General features: G+C 39.8%; 1 protein-coding gene across 2 annotated transcripts in view; it reads right to left on the bottom strand.

Annotated features, from left to right (window-relative positions):
* si:dkey-225n22.4 overlaps positions 1 to 18,444 on the bottom strand; it is a 45,956-nt gene that overhangs the window by 1,896 nt on the left and 25,616 nt on the right. For both annotated transcript variants that reach the window (XM_068217133.2, XM_073941339.1), the window contains 12 exons: positions 15,906 to 15,959; positions 13,122 to 13,166; positions 12,916 to 12,969; positions 11,919 to 11,972; positions 11,129 to 11,182; positions 10,980 to 11,051; positions 9,098 to 9,133; positions 7,349 to 7,393; positions 5,253 to 5,285; positions 3,716 to 3,862; positions 3,380 to 3,434; positions 5 to 196 (listed from right to left, as the gene is read on the bottom strand). In XM_068217133.2, coding sequence (XP_068073234.1) covers positions 5 to 196; positions 3,380 to 3,434; positions 3,716 to 3,862; positions 5,253 to 5,285; positions 7,349 to 7,393; positions 9,098 to 9,133; positions 10,980 to 11,051; positions 11,129 to 11,182; positions 11,919 to 11,972; positions 12,916 to 12,969; positions 13,122 to 13,166; positions 15,906 to 15,959 — 841 coding nt within the window. The remainder of the gene's footprint in view (positions 1 to 4; positions 197 to 3,379; positions 3,435 to 3,715; positions 3,863 to 5,252; positions 5,286 to 7,348; positions 7,394 to 9,097; positions 9,134 to 10,979; positions 11,052 to 11,128; positions 11,183 to 11,918; positions 11,973 to 12,915; positions 12,970 to 13,121; positions 13,167 to 15,905; positions 15,960 to 18,444) is intronic.

The following is an 18,444-nucleotide window of genomic DNA, read 5'->3' as shown; positions in this document are numbered from 1 at the left end:
TTACCTTTGACTCCTGGTGGCCCCTGCACTCCTGGAGGCCCAGGGTAGCCCTGAGCACCGTGTCTGCCGGGATACCCAGGAGACCCTATGGAGCCTTTAGGACCCGGAGCTCCAGGGTGTCCCGGGGGTCCTTTAATGGTCTCGCAGGGTTCACAGCGCTGAGAGCTCATGGTCTGCAGGAGCTGTGGGAGCTGGTCTGATGGAGAGGAATATAGATCAGACTGAGGGCCCGTTCACACCAGGTCATGTTATTATGTGATTAATATGTTCTGATCACGTTTTCAGTGGAACAACCTGTATTTGTCATTAAATTGTCTCATTAATGGCCTGTTTCCACTGAATGGTACGATAAAGGCTGGTACGGGTCACCTTTATCAGGTGTTTTCATTGTCAAAAGGACAGAAAGTGTCAGTCAACGTCATTTTCACTGGAGGAAATGTCTACAGTAAAGCTGTACGGTTTACTCACATATCATATGAGCAGCACTCACAACACACGCTTTATACACATCAATACTGTATAAATGTTCATTACTAACCTTTCTATCAACAGGATTTGATTATAACTGCAGATCAATGACCTACGTCTGCAATTATATTAAATAAATAAATAAATAAATGCAGCATTTATGAACACATACAGCCCCTTAAAGTCTCCGATATGTTACCATTTACAGATAAACTACACACAGCAGACATTTAATCCTCATTTGGGTTCATAAACAACATGCACCATATATCCCACAGTCAGAGCAAACCTCTCATCTGTGTGTAATCTTCAGCAGCACATGGAGCCGCTGTTAGAGAGTAACTCCTTCATATTAAGTTCACAATAGTCCAGAAGCTGATGATAATAGTTAAGCAGGGCAGTGTGTTCATCTTTTCTGTTTCTGAAAGAATCATTTGCTCCTTTGTTTTTTTCGGGCTCGTGTTTGTGCGTTTCTGAAAGGATCAGATGTCAGCATCGCTTCAATAATCACGCACACGCTATAATCATAAGCTCAAGAAGTCTGTTGTTTCAAATACAGACGCGCAGCGAGCTCACTGGAGAAACTGAAACCATTCGCAATTTAGACGGCATCGTAAACTACAAGAGAAGACGTCAGATTTTGTTCTTCTTGGCTTTGTGGCATTTCATCAAGATGACGACAAGGTTTGTTTGAGCTCGGGTTGAACATGGATCATTATTGTATGTATATATTATTATGATGTAATGTGTCGGCTATTTAAAATTGGGGCTTCCTTTGTTTTCATTCTCCTGCTTGTGCCCGCGCTAGTGACGTAAACCAATAGCGTTCAGCTGCACGTCTAGCTCTGCCTTTTTGCTATATTTTGTTGTGCTAGGTACCCCTCCAAAAGGGTAACCATGAAGTGGTACAGTATGATTCACTTTTTGGTACCTTTTGACAGTGAAAATGGCCATAAAAGTGTACCGAATCGTAGTGTACTACTCAATGTAAACGGCCCTTACAGGTGTCATTACACTGTCAGATCATTTTTAAGAGCGTCATTAATATTTCAAGAGTTCACACTTAGCTGATGATTGATAATAAAGCTTGTTTGGCGTGCTGTCCCGGGAGAGAGCCCTGAGCTTATAAGATCCTCGAGCCCTGGGCTCCCTCTCGTTGCAGGGTGAGAGGGGAGTTTGAGCTCAGGTAGATCTTGATGAATCCCCCTCCTGCTTATTGTAGCAGATGTACTCAGAGTTTGGCTAAAATATTTATTAATATTGGATTAATTGTTATTTATTTATATTTAAATATTGGATTGTTTAGGGTGCTTGTTTTTGAACTGTGGGAGGAAACCGGAGGACATGGGGAAAACCCACGCGAGCATGGGGAGAGCTAGCAAAACACCGCACAGAAAGGTCGCTTGGTTTGAAAGGGGATTAAACCAGGGGCATTCTTGCTGTGAGGCAACAGCGCTAATCCCTGGCCAGCGTGCCGCTCGTTTGAAAGGAGGGATAGTAAGGTTTGGGTGTGGGGCGTTCTTCAAGACGAAGATATTGAGATGAGAAAAGTCTGGTTATTTATAGTGAGTTAAGGATCGTCTGATAGGATAATTAGACATTAGCTAAAGTTGAAACAGCTGTGAACAATCGTAAGCACGTGATCCTCTCGAAATTCAACAAATTCAACTTGTGCCACTGTTGTTGATTCATGACGATGTTATAAAATTCATGACATATTTATAATGGCATCATGAGAATCATGTTTATGACAGATTTATGACAAGTTTTGTTGTCTTGGTAACGTCAAGTTGTCATGACAAAGACAAAAACAGGTTGCGATATATTTCTTAATAATAATAATAATTATAATAATAAAAACCGCACACCACACACTAGCTGATGGGCGGAGAGGAGACCAATTACGATATGGGGATGTTTAGGAGGCCAGCGGGCAATTTCTGCCAGGATGCCAGGGTTAAAGCTCTATTCTTTATCAAAGAACATCCTGGGATTATTAATGAGCACAGAGAGTTTGGACCTCGGTTTAAAATCTTATCCGAAAGATGGCACTCACTGAGCAGTATAGAATCCCCATCAATATACTGGGGCGTTAGGACTTACACAGACCTCAGGTTGAGCGCCCCCTGCTGGCCTCACTAACACCACTGCCAATAGTACCCTAGTGTTTCCAGGTGGTCTCCCATCCAGACACTGATCAGGCTCAGCCTTCTTAGCTTCAGTGGGTGACCATGTGAGAGCTGCAGAGAGCTGCTGCCAGCACAGTTGTCATAACAACTAATGTCATCTTTGCATAAGTGTCATAACAGAGTAAATACTCAATGGTAAAGTCTCATTCACATTCATGTGTCATGATGATAAAGGTTAAGGACAGTCTTATTAATATCACTTACAATAAAGTGTTTCAGAAACTTCTGCAGCTGCTGTGCTGTAAATTTAGGTTTGTGACACTATGATTTTCCTCAAAGATTGCTTTGGTTCATGGTTTATAAAGGCTTTGTGTGCGAGTGTGCGCCGCTGATGCGCTCAATATAACATCTGAGGATGTGCTGTTAAAGCGCAGTCCAGATCAGTCAATGATGAGCTCCTGACAGTACGCAATGAAGCAGCTCGCTAAGTTTATAAGTGGACCACAGGGAGGAAAAGCACAGCGATAACAGAATGTATGATACGACCCCTTTCATTCAAAGCAAACCGTGAAAAACACGGCGAGAGCTCAGCAAGTTTCCGCAACAAAAGTTCCTTTCTGGTGAACTTAGCTTTCATCTAACAGCTTTAATTGGAAGCTGCGTGCTATTCTGGGCGCTTTACATAGCAGGGTGGTTCGTATTAAAAAAGGGAAGAGGAAAAAAGCTCCTTGGGCTCTTTGTTCATGAGAGAATAATGACCTCGAGGAAGGTCGGATACTCACTTCTCAGAACGTCCCTGCAGAGTTTTATGAAGTACTCGTCTGACGGAGGCTTCCCCTGAAACACAGATCCAGCCACTCATTAGATGAAAAACACACAAAAGAAATGAGATGATGGTACAGGAAGAGACAGAAGAAAGCGACTCAATTACACAGCGTTGACCTCAGGCTTTCTGCTCTCCTTCATAATGACTTGAGATGATGCGCGCTGACATGGCCGCGGCACACGCCCTGCTTTGTTTACCATTTGTTTATTTCTCGCAAAAGGAAAACACCTGCTGGCTATGACAACATTTTTAATTGGTATCACATGGTTCAGAGAAATGCAGGAATACTCACAGGTTTTCCTGGAAAGCCTGGATTGCCTGGTTGTCCTGGTAAACCGTCTTGACCTGGGAATCCACGCGGTCCGACAACACCAATGTGCCCCATGTCCCCCTTCTGCCCGTCTGGACCTTTGAGCCCAGGGTCACCAGGCGAGCCTCTCTGCAGGATTTAATACACAGGAAACACTTGAAGCCAGTTTAATTCATCATACTAATGAAACCGGTTCAGTGAGTCTCCACTAGGGGGCGATCTGAGTGAATCAGCATGGTTTAAGCCTAGTCACCATAAAGCAGAAGTTAAGATTGTCCTTTTTAGCCCTGCCTTAGATGACTGATAGCCCCGCCTTAAATTACTGATAGCCCCGCCTTAGATGACTGATAGCCCCGCTTTAAATGACTGATAGCACCGCCTTAAATTACTGATAGCCCCGACTTAAATGACTGACAGCCCTGCCTTAAATGACTGACAGAACTGCCTTAAATGACTGATAGCCCCGCCTTAAATGACTGACAGAACTGCCTTAAATGACTGATAGCCCCGCCTTAAATGACTGACAGCCCCGCCTTAAATGACTGACAGCCCCGCCTTAAATGACTGACAGGACTGCCTTCAATGACTGACAGCCCCGCCTTAAATGACTGACAGGACTGCCTTCAATGACTTATAGCCCCGCCTTAAATGACTGATAGCACCGCCTTAAATGACTGACAGCCCCGCCTTAAATGACTGACAGGACTGCCTTCAATGACTTATAGCCCCGCCTTAAATGACTGATAGCACCGCCTTAAATTACTGATAGCCCCGACTTAAATGACTGACAGCCCCGCCTTAAATGACTGACAGCCCCGCCTTAAATGACTGACAGGACTGCCTTCAATGACTGACAGCCCCGCCTTAAATGACTGACAGGACTGCCTTCAATGACTTATAGCCCCGCCTTAAATGACTGATAGCACCGCCTTAAATTACTGATAGCCCCGACTTAAATGACTGACAGCCCCGCCTTAAATGACTGACAAAACTGCCCTAAATGACTGATAGCACCGCCTTAAATGACTGACAGCACCGCCTTAAATGACTGACAGCCCCGCCTTAAATGACTGAAATAAAGCTCCTGTTCTAATAAATGTGTTTTTCAGTGCCTGAAACACCCATGTTGTTTCTGGTCCACTTGCATTGTTCACATCAGTGGGATTACTGCATTTTACAGTAGAGTAGAGCTGCACAATTCATTAAATTAAAATCAAAATCATGATGGGGCTTGTGTGATTAATGAAGTGTGAACGGCTGCGTGTTAAATAAACCTGTAGTTTAAATGCATAGCGTAGTGCACTACACATAACTCAAGCATGCACTGTTTTGCACACTGAATAAGATCTACACTTCATTTGCACATCATTTCCTAAACATTTCATGCACAGCAATATACAACACTGTCCAATGTCATTTCATAATAAAATAAATACATATTTTTATACCCCTGTAATTTTGTGTATTACTGATTTACATGTTGAATTTGACTTTCTTTAACTTGGCTTTTAGTTCATACCTCTCCTTTAATGCCTCTGGGTCCCGTTTCACCCTGGATCAGGAGAAAACACACACACACACACACACACAAACACGCACATGCACACACACACATACACACACACAAGACTTTTCATAACAGAATTGATATTTAAAACACACAGACTCAACATTCAGAGTGGGTGACAGACGAGTTTCATACTGCACTGCACTTATTTATATGCATCCTTATTGGTATATAATATTTCTGTATATATTTTCCTTAGTATTTTTTGTATATTTAAATTGTGCTTGTAGTGTCTTTGTTATTTGTATACACCCAGGGTCTGAGAGTAACGTCATTTCAGTTCTGTGTATGTCTGTGAATGTAGCAGAACTGACAATAAAAAGACTTTTATTTTGTTTTGTTTTTTGTAGAGCTGCTATTTTTAGCATTTAGCTTTCACGCAAGGCCAAATGACATGTCTGAGCCATCTTAACAAAAAAAAAACTTGCAAAACACATATTTATAACACTAATTGTGTCTCAACAATTCTCTAAAATTTCTCTCATTTACTAAAGCACAGTTTTCATAGAAACTGCTTAAAGGCACAGTGTTTATGTTGGCCACTAGAGGGCGTGTATTGGCAACAAACAAAGTGCACTGTAATAATGAGTGCACAACTGATTTTACATGGCTAGAAAATACCCAAAATGCACTGTGAAAGTTAGTGCACCGAAGCAATTTCCACATCTGACCACTAGATGGCAACCACAATATAAAATAACGTTTAAATATATGGAGAGCTGTTGATTATGTTGCCATGTCTATTGCGCACATGTGGTATAAGTTGCTCTAAAAACAACTTATACAAATATATAACAAATTTATTCTTTATTCGCATTCAGAATAAATTTAGCACTAAAGATTTGACAAATCAAGATTTATTCATGAAAATGACTGTACGCACATTTCACGCATACATTTGTGCATACGCATATTTAGTGAATGAGACACATCAATAACATACCCTACATATATATAAATAGACAACTACAGTACTGGGATCAATTACAGATCAATTACTATAGTTGCTGTGCTACCATAGCAACTGTAGAATCACCACAACAGATCAGTTACTATAGTTGCTGTGTTACCATAGCAACTGTAGAATCAGCACAGCAGATCAATTACTACAGTTGTTGTGTTACCATAGCAACTATAGAATCACCACTACAGATCAATTACTGTAGTTGCTTTGTTACCATAGCAACTGTAGAATCACTGCAACAGATTAAGATGCTTTACTGAAATACTTTACAGTAGTATGCCTCTTAAACCACTATGGTATTTACTTTAGATTACTATAGTATTTTATCATGTGTGTTAATCTCCTAATTTCTGATTTGTTTAGTTAAACTGACACACGTCTTACTCTGACACGAGCACTTCATGATGCAGTGTGTTTGTGACTCAGGTTTCTGGGTATTTGCTGAGCTTGATTTCCCAGAAATCTGAAATAATTCTGCAAGCATTGAAGTGATTCAGCAGGACAGAAGGAACTACATGTGACAAAAATATTAAACTGGATTAAAAAATAGCTTTATTTTTCCCCAAGCGGTGACGGCTCTGAATCAATCAGCAAACTTAGATTACAATTTAAGCAATTAAGCACTCTGCTGAAGCTGCTTTCTTTATTTTGTTGTATTTGCAATATTCAAAGTTTCATACAATTCATGAAGTATCTGTGAAACTGTAAGACTAATCCACTGCTGTGAGTGTAGCTTTAATCACACACAACATTTATATCACAATTTGCTCATTTTCTGGGCTGCAATCCTGTGTGTGATTAATAGAGTAACCTGAATGCAAAACCAGCATGCTTTAAATATCAAACCTTAAATCAGGGTTAATCAAAATAGTTAATTACACTAGATTACACTAGAGTTGCTAATCTTATGCCAGTGCAATCATGGTTGACTAAATCTTCAAGTTGTAATGCTAACTTAAAATTAGTGCTATAATTATAGTTTACTATAACTGATTTATCTGTTCAACTGCTGTTTCTCCTCAATGCAGTGCAGTGCTATAATGAGCAGCGCCCCCTGCTGATGGAGAGGAGTTAGTGCACTTACTGTAAATCCCGGCAATCCAGGGAAACCTTTGGTGCCCTTCTCCCCCTGTGAACCAGACAAGAGTGAGTGTGTGTGTGTGTGTGTGTGTGTGTGTGTGTGTGTGTGTGTGTGTGTGTGTGTGTGTGTTAGTAGTGTCTCAGACTCAAAGGTCATCATCAACATTCAGAGTCAACAGATGCTTCCCTGTGTCACATCTGTTTAGCTCACTACACTCACCGTGCTGCACCCTAGAGGACACTATCTGACCTCACTAACTAAGATCATTACAGTCAGCATCCTCTACCCTACAGAGAGCACTAACTTAGCTCACTACACTCACTGTGCTGCACCCTACAGATTAAACTAACATATTACACCCACTGTGCTCCACCCTAGAGTGAACACTAACTCAGTACACTCAGTGTGCCCCCTACAGAGAACAGTAACTCATAATGTGCTGCACCCTACAGGAAAGCTATCTCATTACATTAAGCACCCTACAAAGAACAATTCAACTGACTACACTATGCACCTTACAGAGAACAGTAAGTGATCTCTGTAGGGTGTAGTAGAATCACCACAACAGAGTGATTACTGTAGTTGTTGTGTTACCATAGTAACTGTAGAATACCACAACAGACCAATTACTATAGTTGTTGTATTACCATAGCAACTGTAAAAACACCACAGCAGATTAATTACTTTAGTTGGTGTGTTACCATAGCAACTGTAGAATCACCACAACAGAGTGATTACTGTAGTTGTTGTGTTACCATAACAACTGTAGAATCACCACAGCAGATCAATCACTATAGTTGTTGTGTTACCATAGCAACTGTAAAAACACCACAGCAGATCAAGTACTATAGTTGATGTGTTACCATAGCAACTGTAGAATCACCACAACAGAGTGATTGCTGTAGTTGTTGTGTTACCATGGCAACTGTAGAATCACCACAACAGAGTGATTACTGTAGTTGTTGTGTTACCATGGCAACTGTAGAATCACCACAACAGAGTGATTACTGTAGTTGTTGTGTTACCATGGCAACTGTAGAATCACCACAACAGATCAATTACTATAGTTGTTGTGTTACCATAGCAACTGTAGAATCACAAACAGATAAAGCTTTTTTACTGAGATACTTTAGTATGACTCCAAAAACTCCATATTATTTACTATAAATGACTATATGATTTTTTCATCAGCTGAATCGATGTTCTCTGTAGGGAGAGTTAGTGTCACACTCAGTGTGATGCACCCTAGAGTAAATACCAACTTAGCTCACTGCACTCTCCACCCTACAGAGAACACAATTAAACACTATTTCCAGAACCTTCTCTTTCCCTGTTCCTCAATGGTCAAATGATTTTCCTGCCACTGAAACATCTTAATTTTTTAATGAACAGAGGTTTATTTCTTTTCCTTTCAATCATCTCTGTATTGTGTTATACAGTAGGCCAAACTAACATCTTGAAAATCCTTTTATGATTAGAAGCACAGCGTGATAACTAATATTTACTTTATACTTTACTTATATTAAAGATTACATTGCACGCTAGCATTATCAATGAAGGAAACAACCAGCTTGAAGAGCAATAGAGCTGACCTTTTCTATTAAAACATCACCCTAAGGTTTTAATTATACCTTGAAGAAACATCTGGGTTAGAGATCTGAGATGGACGTGAGCTTTTGCTGAATCTAAATCCAACATTTTAATAAATGATTTCAGTCAAAGGCGTGTTTTTGAAAAGTGCAGGAAATCTACCTGAGCGCCTCTGGGTCCCGACTCTCCTCTCTCACCCTGGAAAAGAGAAAATATAAAACACCTCAGAAAGTCTTTCTTCCTCTCTCTGTGTTCTGCAGCATATCAGTCCAAAATAGATTTAATGAGCCGAGCTCTCTGAATATCAGGCATCTCTTCCACACCAGCAGTCATTCATTCATCCTGATTTATCACTGACATCTCTATAGTGTCGTATATATGAATATGCAGATTTGATATAAAACATGCTGGTGTTCTGAGTAACATGTTTAGTGCTGTGAAGAAGTGTTTGCCCCCTTACTGGTTTTCCTATTTTTATGCACAATTGTCACACTTTCATGTTGCAGATCATCAAACAGCTTTAAATATTAGTCAAAGACAACACAAATACCACCAAACTACATTAGAATATGAAGTCTACTTTACAAATACTGTCAAAGGTGTGATTAAAATATTGTTTATACTGCTTAAACACTGGGGGCGCGCTTGTATGGTCATCAGTGTAAGCTCGACGTCATCTGGTGGTCATGTCTGGTACTGTGGCCAAATAAAATATTAATGAAAGCTCATTTTTCGAGATACCAACTTCAAATTTGGAGTATAATTTGTTTAGATAGCTTCAACTTTCAGTTTTATCCTAAAACAGGTAAAATACATAATGAAATACATATTTTATATGATATATTAAAATATGCATTTAATGTTTTGTTATTTACATAAACATATAACTTTTGTTTTATTTACCTTTTTGAACTTTTCTCACTACAATCTGATAAGTGTCTTCTTTAAAATGAGACCAAACGTTTAAATTTATGCAATAAAGCATTGAAAATTGGCATTCATTTAAGCCATGGGTCTCAAACTCAATTGCTTGAGGGCCGGAGCTCTGCACAGTTTTGCCCCGACCCTAATAAAACACAGCTGATGCAACAAAGCAAGGTGTTTGAGACTCTTTTGAACACCTTGATTATTTGGATCCCATTGGCATTCATTTAAGTTCAACATGTAATTTTTGTGTCTATTTCTAAAAGGAGCTACATTCTAGTTTTTTTCTAAATAAATGAAATATAATCTGTGTTTTACACCGGATAACAAGTACAGCATTAAATTTTCTTGTTCCCTTCATGTGTTTAATATACCAGCATTTAGTTCAACAGCAGTAATTGTAATGCATTTTCTGCTATTCCTCAGAGATTTATACAAACCAAACAAGAATATATTTTAATGCCAAAGAAAAATGACCTGAGGATCTCTGAAGGATCTCTTGACTACTGGAGTAAGAATGCTAAAAATTCAGCCGTACTTCACAGATGTGAATTACACTTTACTTGATATTCACATATTTATTATAATTTTTATTTCATGATTTTTTTAATTTATTTCTGACCAAATAAAAGAATCATTTAGTCAAGAAGAGGAGATTTCTTTCACATAACCCCCAGCATCAGTCTGCAACAATTAAAAAAAAAAGTGCTGTTCTCACTGAGAGTTTTTGTCTTGTTTCTAATCCAAATATCTCAAAATTCTTTCTTCTAGACACGCAAAACAGATTTTGATTAAAACAGTCTTACTTTCCGCAATAGTGAGTCTAAACTTATCAAGTTTATCCTTAAAGCTACAAGTTAAATAATCTGCCAACGGGGTCTTTCTTTTCCTAGACATAAGATTATTCCTTTTCCCCCACTGTCAGATATTTAGCTTGTTTTCAGGAGAAAGTCTTCATCATTTCTGAAAACAACACTATATTTTCAGCTTGTGTAGAAAATGCTTCCTAATTTCAGTGATTTTTGGACTAGAAACAAGACACAAACTCTGAGTAAGAGCAGCAGTTTCTGCAGTGCAGTGAATGCAGGTTTTTTCTGCCGCTTGTTTACCGTGTTTTTACCTTGTGTCCTTTAAATCCAGGAAGGCCTGTGGCTCCCTGAGCTCCTGGGAATCCCGACTCTCCCTGCTGGCCCTGTGGGAGACACAGAATACACTCTGAATGTGACGGACGGCAGAATGGAAAACAGCAGCAGAGGCAGCAGATCTGACCTTCTGACCCGCAGCTCCAGGAGCACCTGCGCCCCCCGTCTCTCCTGCACTGCCCTGGACACACACACACATATATATATAAATTTACACACAAACATACATATGCAATACACACACACACACACACACACACACACACACACACACACACACACACGTATATATATAAATGTACACACAAACATACATATGCAATACACACACACACACACACACACACACACGTATATATAAATTTACACACAAACATACATATGCAATACACACACACACACACACACACACACACACACACACACACACGTATATATAAATTTATACACAAACACACATATGCAGAACACACACACACACATTTAAAACTCCATTCTTAATCCCAGAGTTGACAGTAGGGCTTATCATTTTGACTTCAACTGTCTACATTTGATTTGATTTCATTGCTAAACACTGAAGTCAGAGTTTCGTGGTGCAGACTCACATATGAACAGTTAACTAAACCCCATACCTGATAATAAATCCAGATTAACTGATGAATTAATTCCCTTCATGTTATTTAACCTTTTTTCTTGATATTTTAGTGCACATAAATCCTCAAGCCACACATAACATCTCTATTATTGACTACAGACACAATCAATCTCTGTCTAAATGAAGAGTGCAATAGTGAGCACAGTTAAGTGAACACACTCCTCTGATGAGCACTGCTCCAGGAACAGCACATGTGATCTGTCTAATTAATAATAAGAATAATTAATAATTAAAAATTAGCGCGTCTCTGGAGGATTCTCACCTTGGGGCCGCGAGCTCCGTCTGCTCCAGGGGTCCCTGAAGGCCCCTGCGCCCCCTGCAGGACACAAACACACAACAGCTGATAAGAGTAAACACACACACACAACAAATCTTCCTATATTACTTCACAATTTGATGTCTACTTGGCAGTGGTGGTGTGGTGTGTGTAATATATATATATAATGATTCAAATGAATAATAACACCTACAACATTAACATTCAAACCATAACCATCTATTTTATTATGTGTAAGGTGTTTATTTTAGCTAGATAACAAATGAAAAAGATGAATATTCATTGTAATAATGTAATGCAACAACACCTAATGGAAAGGTGTACAGAAATATGTCTAATGCGCTAGTTTAATTACTGTATTGACTTTTTTATGAACTCTAGAAATGTTTCCTCAATAATTTAATTATTTGGTCTCAATTCTCCAACACACCAAAAACTGTTAAACACTCACATTACAGCCCAAAATACTGAAGCTTTGTCGGTCAGTTTGTGTGCGTGTGTGTGTGTGTGTGTGTACCTTTATTGAACACCAGCAGAGGGCAGCAGTGGTGTGTGTTGTGTGTGAGTGTGTGTGTGTGTTCTCCACCAGAGGTCAGGCTTACCCTGAGCCCTGTTAAAGGGTCAGTTCACCCTAAAATGATCTACTCTCCCTCAAGTAATCTTAAACCCTTCTTCAGTTAAACACTAAGGAAGATATTCTGAAGAATGTTGAAAACCTGTAACCGCTGACTTCAACAGTAGGATAAACAGATACTATAGAGGTCAATGGTTACAGGTTTACTGAACTAAATATCTTCTTTTGTGTCCAAGAGAAACTCAAAGGTTTGAATCAGCTAAAAGGCGAGTAAATGATGACAGAATTATTATTTCTGGACGTCTTTTCTTTAATATCTGAGTCCTGCTTCATATCTGAATCCTGGTGATGGCTAATATCCGGGTTATGATCTGTGATGTGGTGGTTCCTCCGTCTGAGTGTCCTCACCTGAGCTCCTCTTGGTCCCGGGGAGCCTTTCGGTCCTGGAGCTCCTCGTGCACCCTAAACTCCAGCACACACACAGCAGAAAGACACACACACTCACACACAGAGATTCTGTATATTGGTATAGTATTTAATATATAATAAGAAGAATTGATATCTGGCCAATTCATTGTGTCAAATGAGAAGATTGTGTGTGCATGCGTGTGTACCTGCTCTCCGGTCGCTCCTGCTTCACCTGAAAGTCCACGAATGCCCTGCAAAACACACACGCACAAACACACACACACAGCTGATGACACAGATCCAGCATCAGACCTGCTGTACAGTAACAGTAAATCACTCATCTATTACAGCAGAACCAACACAACACAACATATTGCATTATTGCTGTGTTGTGCATCTGCCAAATACACAAACACACACACACACACTCTCTCTCTGACATTCACACCTCTCTCTGTCTGCTGTTCTACACACTGGACCTCTGTAATTGAGCTCCGTTAACTCCTCCGCTGTCCATCTGCTCCTCAGATTAAATCATTAAAGATGGAAGCGGTGGAGACAGCAGTAAAGGGTCAGTTCACACACAAATCAACATCTACTCACGCTTTACTCTCCCTCCAGCGGTTATAAACCCTTATCAGTTTCTGTCTCAAATAAAAGATATTTTAAAGAATGCTAAAGCTTGTAACCACTGACTTCCATAGTAGGAAAAACAATTACTATGGAAGTCAATGGTTACCGCTTTTCAACATTTTTCTAAATATCTTCATTTGTGTTCAGCAGATGAAAATACATAACAGTTTGAAACAAGCAAAGGGAGAGTAAATGATGACAGAATATTAATCGATTTCAGCCTGAACATAATAAATGCACAGAGAAAAATGTTAAGCAAAATTTCTAACATTTAAAAATGCAGTTTTTAGATCATTTTGATATCAAACATTAGTTATTGATGAAAAATAATGCCCAGACAGCGCATTATGGTTTATGGGGTAGCAATGTCACGGTCCGTAACCTAAATTGAGCTATTTCATTTAAAGGTGCGGTGTGTAAGTGTGACACCCAGTGGGTGAACTAGATATTGCACACCTGGTTTAAAGCACACACAACAGCAGGTTGCCAGACTGACGACACCAACAGGAGTGAGTCTGACGATGGAGCCTAAAGGCTGATTTAAGCAGTGTGCTGAATAAAAGCAACGGCACACAACAGAAGGAACATTCTGCATATTAAAAGGAGATATTGTTCTACCCAACACCTGAAATTAATATATTAGAAACAGCTTCTGTTTATCACAGCTGAGCAACAAGATAAACTGATCAGCTCAGGTACAGCTCGTGTGCTTTATTCAGTGTTAAACGCTAATAATATGAGTTTATATACATTTAAATACGCTGTTTTCCACCATCTGGCAACCCGGAGTGCTGAAATATAACTAGCTAACCTGGCATTTGGCGGGTTAAAAGACCAAATCAAAGACAGCCGTTCCGGCACGTAACGCACATGTTCACAGCAGAAACTCTGACTTCAGCATTGCTTCCAGATAATCAAGAACATTCAGCATGAGCATGATCTGAAATATCTTATGGTGTGTTTACAGTCTGATGCAGAAGAGTCAAACACTGACGCACAGCACCCTTAAACCTGCTCCAAGCCTGCTGAACACAAATGAAGATATTCTGAAGAATGCTGGATAAACAGTGACTGACTCTTACAGTGTTTTTCTGCTGCAGCTGTCGATGGCTGCTCTTTGTCCAGCATCCTCCAGAAGATCTCAGTGTGGATCAGAGGAAAGAAACGCTCCAGTGAGTGCATGACCAGATCATTTTCACATAGTTTCAGATATGTTCAGACAAGTAAACTCTGTGTGTATCCACCATTCTGCTGGACAAATGTCGCATTAACTCTGGTAATGTGTGCTGAAAGCAGAAATATGTTGACGGATGAGTGAACGCGAGAGCAATGTTTAATACACACCACTATTTACTGGAGTAATGCGAGCTGAACGCCCTCTTCCTTTCTGTGTGTGTTTGTCTGCCTTTGAGTCTGTGTGTGTGTGTGTGTGTGTGTGTGTGTGTGTGTGTGTGTGTGTGTGTGTGTGTGTGTGTGTGTGTGTGTGTGTGTGTGTGTGTGTGTGTGTGTGTGTGTGTGTGTGTGTGTGATAGACTTCAACAATCCTTGTATGTTTGATTGTCAGTCTGTGATCTGGATGTTCTGGATCAGCTCATGAAGGCACCATTATTAGGGTATGAACTGAACTCGTAGATGCAGATCAGACAGAACACACACATCTCTGAAAGCAGGACAGATGTGGACACGCTCACAGACGCCGCAGCCGCACAGAAAAGAGTGTTTTCAGTGGTGCGTTCGGGATGTTTTCACACACACACTGGAGACGGAAGCTGTGCATGATGGGAATGTGAGATTACTGATGTACACATGCGGGTTCTCTATTCCCGCTGCTCTGAACACTGTTAAACACTGCGCTTCACACTCCTGCCAACAGTTTACCCAGCGTCAGTCAACTCAGATCACAAGTTCAGGAAATCTGTCATTACAAACATAGTTCTGCCATCCTGAGTCTCCCAAATTATTATTATAATTCATATATCTGAGTCCTGCTTATTATCTAAGTCCTGCTTAATATCTTATATATCATTAATGTCCTGGTTAATATGAGTAGATGATGACAGAGTTGTTATTTTTGAGTGAACTGTCCCTTTAACATCTGAGTCCTGCTTCATATCTGGTTATTATCCGAGTCCTGGATGATATCTATTATCTGGTTAATATCCTGGTCAATCCTGTCCAGACTGCCTTTATAATAATATCATGACACACATCACAGATATGAAGGCGATATGCATGCTTATGACAACTGCCATTAGGTGTCATTCACACAGTTATGGCATTTTACATGCAAAGCTTGGTCAGTTAAATGCATCAGAACAACATATTAATCAAATATAAAATAATATGAAGAGACTCACAGGAGGCCCCTGAGGTCCAGCAGCACCGGGGGGTCCGTCATCTCCTTTCTCTCCCTGAAACACACACACACACACACACACACACACACACACACACAATGCAGAACAAACTACAGTTGAGCATGTGATTATATCAAGAAGCACATACATCTGTAACATCTACTTTGGGTTATTGTGAGTTTACATTTATAAACAAATATATATAATATACGGCAATTAATAAAATCAAGCAATCAATACCCTGATAAAATAGTAGCAGTAGAAACTCCTGTAGAACCATGTACTGAAGACTCAGTATGAGTCTCAATGTAAACAGCTTGACTGAATCAGTGAATCATTTACTGGAGTCTCACTCTGAACAAATCATTTAAATTAGTGAATTGTTTACTGAAGTGTGTGTGTGTGTGTGTGTGTGTGTGTGTTTTCCTGCATCGTTTACTCTCGCTGGACACATAAAACACAGGCTCTCATCACCACATCAGCCAAACAGTTATGCTCCATAACATGCACAAAAACAAACAAACCTGCTTTGTTTTCTATTTTCATTTTGATCTAATTGGATTCAAAAACAAGATGAAATAACAAAATAATTTTTAAAAAAAAGCTGTTTTGGAAGTATTTTTAACACTGTTTTACAAACAGAGAAATATAAAAATTTATTAAATATGGGGGATGGGGTGTTGTTTATTCTATTGTATTATTATTATTATTATTATTATTATTATTATTATTAATATTCTGCTAAATGTATTAAAAAGAAATGAATGTCCTAATATTTTCTGTATTCTAACATTCTATGTATATTTCCAATAAATATACATCTTTTAATAAAATGATTAAATGCACATAGTGAAAATAATAAATATTTTCAGAAAACTGTTTAATTATACTAGGATAGACTGCCACTGTTTATTTATAAATGTTCTGTGTAAAGATGTAGACAATTTGTGCAAGATTAAAAATAAAGAATATTTGGTGCAGTTTTATATTAGCTATTATTATTATTAAGAGCTTCTTCTATTGATGTGCTTTTTGCAAAATACATCCACAAAAGCAAAATTGCTCGCACTTCTTGACTCTGCACTGCCATTTTTACCTTTATTTTATTCAACTTTGATTTTAAATGGCAACACGGTGGCCCAGCGCTTAGTAAGTAAGCAATGTGTATTTATATAGTGCATTTATTGTGTATGGCCATACACCCAAATCCCTTCACAATCATGAGGAGGGTCTCTCCACACCACCACCAGTGTGCAGCTCCTACAGCACTAACACCACTGCCAACAGCAGCCTAGAGTTCCCATGTGCTCTCTCAACCTGGCACTGACCAGGCTCAGCCCTGCTTAGCTCCAGTGAGGGACCACTCTTGGTCTGCAGAGTGATACGGCTGTGGTCATGCATACACACTAATTTTCCTTCAGCTTAGTCCCTTATTTATTAGGGAGTGCCACAGCGGAATGAACCGCCAACTATTCCAGCATTTGTTTTACACAGCAGAAGCCCTTCAAGCCACAACCCAGTACTGGGAAACATCAATACACCTTCACACACACACACCCTCATACACACACACCCTCACACACACACACCCTCACATACACCCTCACCCACACCCACACGCACGCACGCACGCACACACACACACACACACACACACACACACGCTACGGCCAGTGTAGTTGATCAATTCCCCTATAGCGCATGTGTCACGGGGAGAACATGCAAACTCCACACAGAAACACCAACTGACCCAGCCGAGACTCAAACCAGAGACCTTCTCGCTGTGAGGCCACAGTGCTAACCACTGAGCCCCCTTTGTTTAAATTCAGCCCATGTAAATTGTTTGCAACCTTTTTACTTTAAAAATGTAGTAAATGCAATTAATCATGTTTTTCAGTGCAGGATCTGCTCTCTTCTTTTGTCCTCCTCCAGATCCTAACATTCACAAACTGTGTGAAAAGCCAGGAGAAACAGAAACCAAGAGTGTTGTTGTTGTTGTTTTTGAAGATCTCGGCCTTCCAGGACACATAAAAACATCTAAAGCAAGCAAAGCCTTCATTAGCGGAGCAGAAGTGAAACACACACACACACACACAATGACGGCTCTGACATCTGCACGTGTGTTTGCCAACACTGAACACAGTGAGCACTTTGTGGAAACGATGTTTCAGACATGAAACTGCAGCTTCCGGCTCTCTAATGTATGGCCAGAGTTACACATGCTCACCGTCTAGACAACAAAACCATACATGCACCGTAAATGAGGCTGTGTGTTCACTCAGCACAGGACAACTGCAATAACACGCCTGTTCTGTAAAAGCGTAGCTCATTGCTGTAATACATTCTGTGAAACAACAGTCAGTGTGATCCAAAATAGATGAAAGTGAGTCTGGCGATGCACAGCTGAAGTCAGAATTATTCGCCCTCCTATGAATTCTGTTTTATTTTTCCAATATTTCCCGAATGATGTTGAACAGATTCAGGAGTTGTTCACAGTATGTCTGATAATGTTTGTTCTTCTGGAGAAAGTCTTATTTTT

This window comes from Danio rerio, chromosome 24 (genome assembly GCF_049306965.1).
Source record: "Danio rerio strain Tuebingen ecotype United States chromosome 24, GRCz12tu, whole genome shotgun sequence".
Classification (NCBI taxonomy): Eukaryota; Metazoa; Chordata; class Actinopteri; order Cypriniformes; family Danionidae; genus Danio; species Danio rerio.
Note: the sequence above shows the minus strand (reverse complement) of the source record. Positions and strands in the feature narration are given on the sequence as shown.